Source organism: Stegastes partitus, unplaced genomic scaffold, assembly GCF_000690725.1.
Source record: "Stegastes partitus isolate 25-593 unplaced genomic scaffold, Stegastes_partitus-1.0.2 Scaffold1296, whole genome shotgun sequence".
NCBI classification, from domain to species: domain Eukaryota; kingdom Metazoa; phylum Chordata; class Actinopteri; family Pomacentridae; genus Stegastes; species Stegastes partitus.
In genome coordinates this window covers 202,433-208,625 of record NW_007579027.1, presented here as the reverse complement: position 1 = coordinate 208,625, position 6,193 = coordinate 202,433, and the positions used below count along the sequence as shown (strand labels likewise).

The window sequence follows — 6,193 nt, the reverse complement described above, 5'->3', positions numbered from 1 at the left end:
TCAGAATATTTTGATCGGATATTGGAGTTGTCACTGGCATCCAAAGCAAGAATCATATCCCCTCGACCAACGTGCCACACTTTTTATTGTAGAATAACAACATTTTCAGCTACCATTCATATTCCACAGCATACCAGGATTCCTTCAGTGCTCCTATGTGGCCACATGCACCTCTGCTGACTTCCACCAATAATTAGACAATATCTTCAGTTGCAGTTCTAAATGACTCACTTTGGACTTACTGGAGAACTAAAAGAAATAAAATACATTATATGGTATAGTTGTCCGCTGTGGCATGTGTATATTAACCTATCCATAATAACGTAGTCACAAATTGAGCATTGCAGAGCAGTAGCAGGCATGACGCTTTTATTCTGAAAAACTCCTACTGGACATGTTGTTGTTCCGGGAGAAACACAAAGAGCAACGGCGGACACACAATTCAAGACACCTCTCTGCATAGCTGTAGGCACACTTAACTGCTGTTAGTTCAAACGCTTGTGTGGTTTATTCTTTATTAAATTGTGTAATAATGATGCCACTGTCCTCTGAAAGCTAATCTTGTTAGCCTGCTGCCTGGTTAGCTTAAACTCCAGCATCGAGCTGATTGAACATCTTTGACTATGAATTGGAGCTAACACTGTTGAGCTAACTGTAGCTGCTGCAGGGTGGATTGAACTGTACTGAAAAGTGTTTGAGTTGTTGTGTACAGCTTCTGTTGTGTTTAATTTAACATTTCAGGTCATTGTAGCTCCCCTTCTGAAGTGTTATTAAAGGGTATGTTGAGCCTGAAGTCAGAGTTGTGGTGTTATTTAACCTATTAGATCACCATGGTTACTGATGCTGCACAGCCAACCTGATCTGCATGTTCTGTTCAGAGTTTGGGATGTAAAGTGGCATTAAACACAGCCGTGCACTGTGTCGTGAAGGGGGACCTACATGTATTCAGTTGCTGATGCAGAAAATGTATAAATACATGTTTACGCTTGATCCTCATCTGCTGGTCAGTCTGTTTTACACTGCTAATATAACAGCTAGTGCACAAAACACAGAATGCAAAAAAATGTTTAGTGGAAAAACTGGTATTCATTTCAGAGAATATTTCATCAACAACATTTCACTTTGTTTTGGCCAAAAACTCAACGTATTGTGTTGCATTGTCACATCTTCATGCTCTTCTTCAATATAAAATTTAAATATATAAAGTTTGAGAGCTTTGAGGGCTTTAATTTAGTGCAGCTACATTAGCACACGATTGTTTGTTGCTGTTTTAAATAACATTTTAACTTCTGGTATTTCATATTATCCCTTTCTGCTTCGATTAACAGAGCGAGGAGGACACGTGTCGCCAGCCGTCTCCCCCCTGTACATTCTGCACTTCATTTGGCAAAACAGGAGACCACATCACATGAGGAACATCTTCAGCTTCGTCCTTAATACATCCCAGCTCCCGAGGCAGCTGCTCAGTTGTTAACGTGGTTGTCTGTTGGCTTTCAAAGAGACAGTCTGCACCTCCACCTCCAGCATGAGTGAGTTGTCAGACTTTAAAAGAGGCCAAATTGTCGGTGCCCAGGTTGCGGGTCTGTCTGTGAGGAAAACCGCCCAGTTATATGACGTATCGAGTCGGACTGTGGTCAAAGTCATGAGCGCTTACAACAAAGATGGATTCACTGCAGCGGCACAGAAAAGCAAAAGACAGAAGCCACGGGCGAAAAGGAAAAGACTGAACAACACTGTTGCTAATGGAGAGGCTGCCAGTGATCGACCAGTATCTGACTGTGACACTAAAGCACTAAACTCTGATGAACGTAAAGGAAAACCTGAGTCCCAGACTGCAGACGAGCAGTGACTTGGTGTGATGGGCTGTATTTCACATATTGTTTGCGTAAAGCCACAGGATGCCATCATTTAATCCAAACTATGCTAATTTTTAACATTGTCATGTTTTAGCTTTAATCATTGTTTTGAAAGGCTTGAAAATGGATGTGGGAGCATGATCTTTTCTGTCAGCTGAGGACATTTCCAGGGTTTTCCCAAGCTTTCCTGAATATGTTCCACCAACTTTATGTCAAGTTAAACCGGTGGCACATTGGTAAAATTACACTAAACTGTGTTTTTCCTGCTTAGAGGAACTTTTGGTGCCACCCAAAGATATTTTACCGACCCCAAAGGAAGGTCTTAAGCGCCAGCAATGATGAGAATTGAGAATTCCAAGTGCAATTCGGTTTTCTAACCAGTTTTGTTAATTATGACATACTTAGGCGTCAAGTAAGCCAATTTTTATTTAGCAAATGGTCAGAAATAACAGAGAAATGCATCAATTTCTGGCCTTTACTGTCCCTGAACCAATCATGGGTATCGTCATCGCAAAGGTTCATTCTGACCACGTAGAAACCCTGATGATGGTAGATTTTTCTTCAATCAAGCTTCACCATTACAGCATGCACAGACAATAAAAACAAAAGAAATCTATAAGGGTTTTTTTTGTTTTTTTTTCAATAAATACATCAATAGTGAGAGTGTAAATCAAACAAGCTGTGAGTTTTTCCCTCATGTGCTCGCATTGAACAGTGTCTTAAGCTCATGGTTGCATGCTGGTGATATTCCACTGGTCATATCACATAAACTGGTCCATGTACCACTTTATGTTTATGGATTTCTGAATAATGTGACTTTTTGTTACGTTTCGAAGGAGTTCAAATGGAAAAAATAAAAAAAATGTGAAGACAGTGGACCTGTTGTTAATTCAAAGCTATTAAAATGTGATTTATTTTATTGGTTTGTGTGTTTGTGGAGCAGTATTACTGATGCATCTGCAACAACATCAACAAGAGGAAGTATTGGGATGTGGGATTACTGCTCTGACCTCCTGTAGACACTTCAATGAGCAGAGAGAAATGACCTTCACAAGCAGCAGCAGATCAAGAACTGGGCTGCTGACTGCTTCAGAAAGAAGTTTTAATGGTTTCATAACTGGTATCACTTCATAAATGTACAATAATCAGTAATTTGAGTTCCTCGCAGTAATTTTTTGTGTTGAGTTGACACTACTTAGCCGACGTCTCCCCTGTTGCATCAAGCAGACAAACGATCTCTACATAAACACTGTACCTCAGAAGACCCCTGAAGTTTGCAGATGACATGATGGTCATTGGTCTCGTCCAGGACGGTGATGAGTCTGCATGCAGGCGGGAAGTTGAGCAGCTGCTCCTTTGCTGTCGTCACAACAGCCATGCGCAGATATATGAAGATAAAAGTGGACTTCAGCGAACTGTTTACTGTGGGGTTTCTGGGTTCCACAATCTCTCTGGATTTGAAGTGAACACTCAACAAAGAAACAATGAACAGAAAGGCCCAGCTCAGAAAATACAACCTGCTGCAGAGGCTGCTGATCCAGGCTGTTTGCTGCACTCCACATCACTTACTGTCTGCTTTGAATCACCAAAAAAGGCAGTAACAGATGCAGTTCTGACTGTCTTCTGTAGAGAAAACGACCAGGGCTGACCTCCCTTCCATCCCTGACTTATGCACGTTTAGAGTTTAAAAAAATAAAAATAAAAAACTGAAGGTAGCACCACAGCAGACCAATTACAGCCTGGACACAACCTCTTTCAATATCTGCTCTGGTACTGAGCATCAGAACAACCAGACACAGACACAGTTTTTTCCAACTGAAGAAATTAATGAATCTTTAAATCTGTCTAGAAATACAGACAACTCATCTACCTACACTCGTGTGTGTGTGTGTGTGTGTATTCTATATTATATTATATATTCTATATAAGTACTTTGAGAGCACAAAAAAAATAATGATATTGAGTGAATTTCATTGTGTATTCACGTCTAACTGATTTATTTTGAAAATCTGTAACCGGAAGTAGTACTCTTCTTCGTGCTTAATTGAGAAGCTGCAGCTCGGACGCTCAGCAGCAGTCAACAAGCTGAAGACGTTGTACAGTTTTAGCTGTAAGTACAACACAGTGCAGTCAGTGTACACGCCACCGTGTTCACTTTGTCATTTTATTGAATTCCAATAAAAAGCGTCACCATGTAGACACGTTGTGTTTGATGGAGGCTAATCCAGCAGCTTGCTACCTGCCTAGCTTCAATAAGGGTTCAACGGCACACTGTCGTAAATGACCGTCAACTTGACTGTAAACTGAAATAAAACAACTTAGTTTTCTGTAAATGAAGAGCAAATTGAACTGAAATGTAAAGTGTTTTGTTTCGTTCAACTCCTGTAGCTGTGAGTCTCAGGTCATGTTAGCTGCTGCTTTGATGTGTTCAATTCAGAATATTAGAGTTGTCACAATTGAAGCCGTTAATTGCTAAATTAATCGCTTTAAATGTCTTTAAAAGAAAAAAAAAATCGGAAGTCACAGATTCCAGCTTCTGAAATTAAAGCTGACATGTTTCTTTACGCCTCTGTGACAGTAAACTAATTAATTTGTGACATTTGAGGACATGATGTTGGGCTGTGATGAACATTTTTCACCATTATCTGACATTTTATAGGCTAAACAACCAACCGATCGACTGATTAGTCAGCAATAAAAAGAATAGTTAGTTACACGCTAATCAGCATACGATCAAGTGTACCAGCTGTTTTTATAAATATGAAGAAATGAGCATTTCTGGTGTCTTTTGTCATTGTTTTCTCCATGTGTTTCTAGACTGGTGAGGACACAGAGCATCACGACAGCTTCTCCGCAGTTAACCTTCCACTGCTCAGGATGCTGCTTGGGAACAGAAAATAATGGAAACACCGTATAACAGAGGACTCTGGAGCACCTGAGCAGCAGTGACAGAGGCTGCTGCTCACCTTTCATTTGGGATTGTCTGTCGGCTCCAAAAGAGATAACGAACACCTGAGCGGAGGTGTTCAAAGCAGCATGAGTGACTTAACAGAGTTTGAAAGATGCCAGATAGTTGCTGCACGCCTGTCAGGTGCATCTGTCACAAAAACTGCACAGCTGTTCAACGTGGCGAGGGGAACGGTCTCCAGAGTCATGACTGTGTACATCAAGCATGGACGAACGGCATCAGCCAAGAAGAACAGCGGGCGCAAGTCCAAGCTGACCGAGAAGGACAGACAGACACTTCTGAGGATAGTTGATGAACATCCCGAGTACACAGCCTCTAAAATAACCACGGAGTTGAACAGACACCTCTCTCACACCGTCTCGGTAAAGACTATACGGCGTGAGCTTCACAAAGCTGGTATTTTTAGAGGAGGAGCCAGTCGGAAACCAGAGACAGAAACTGATACGCAGAAGCCAGACGGAAACAACACTGAATCTGAGAAAGAGTGTGAAGCACAAAACTGTGAAGAGCACGCAAGACCTGAAGTGCAAACGAGTGCCAAAGAGAGTTGGACAAAAAGGCCTGTGGGAGACAACACAGCATCTGAACCTCAGGCTTGTGTCCAACAAGGATACAACACAGGACAGTCAGGAGAGACAATACAATCCGAACCTCAAGTCGGTGAAGAACGGTATAACACACACAGGTCTGGTGAAGAGGAGACAATACTCGAATCCCAGACGAGTGAAAAACATCACAGCTTACAAAAGTATCACAACGACATTAAAGAACCTGAATTTCAGACTAATTAAACGGACTGATATTGTCTTTTGTGTTGTATTTCAGCCTTTCTAATACATCCAGATGGGTCATGTTAAGAGAAACCACAGATTGCCTTCACCCCTTAATGTCACCTCGCTGTGTTATTTATTTTGTATGACAGCAGCGACATGTAACATTCAGTCTATTTCGTTTTTCTTGGTTTAAAAGCAGACTTTCTATCTACATGTTTGAGAATTAATCTAAATGGATAAAAGCATCCATGCTGAAGAAATGTAATAGTATGTTGTGATGTGAAATTATCAGTTCACTACACATAGTGGATTTCAAAATTCACAGTTTGCTTTCATTTCTCGACCGATGCCAGGCTGCAGTTATGTGAGCGATTGTGCACCATATCTGATTGTTTGTGTTGTACTGTAAAGCATGGCCTTTTTGAGTTTGTACGTATCAATAAAAAACTGGATTGTGTGAAACGAAGCCCGAACTAGAATTCCTGGAAAACATACAGTACTTTCTCTACTGGGTCAAAAATTCTGCAAAATCTGTCTACCACAAGATGTTATACAGGATACAGGACGTGGTGACTAAAAGTTCTTCAAATGCTCCG

General features: G+C 41.0%; 1 protein-coding gene and 1 long non-coding RNA gene across 2 annotated transcripts; both read left to right on the top strand.

Annotated features, from left to right (window-relative positions):
• The first annotated feature begins 16 nt into the window (after window positions 1-16).
• LOC103369505 (uncharacterized) lies at window positions 17-2,775 on the top strand. Its single transcript, XR_520839.1, has 2 exons — window positions 17-465; window positions 1,329-2,775. It is a non-coding gene; the product is annotated as an uncharacterized LOC103369505 (long non-coding RNA).
• A 1,020-nt stretch (window positions 2,776-3,795) lies between these two features.
• Window positions 3,796-6,063, top strand: LOC103369504 (uncharacterized). Its single transcript, XM_008298232.1, has 2 exons — window positions 3,796-3,966; window positions 4,674-6,063. The coding sequence occupies exon 2, from the start codon at window positions 4,893-4,895 to the stop codon at window positions 5,613-5,615; it is 723 nt and encodes a 240-aa protein (XP_008296454.1). The 5' UTR covers window positions 3,796-3,966; window positions 4,674-4,892; the 3' UTR covers window positions 5,616-6,063.
• Window positions 6,064-6,193: the final 130 nt, after the last annotated feature.

What these genes read in the sequence shown, in the direction of transcription:
- LOC103369504 (XM_008298232.1), top strand. Translation starts at nt 4,893, where the DNA reads ATGAGTGACTTAACAGAGTTTGAAAGATGCCAGATAGTTGCTGCACGC.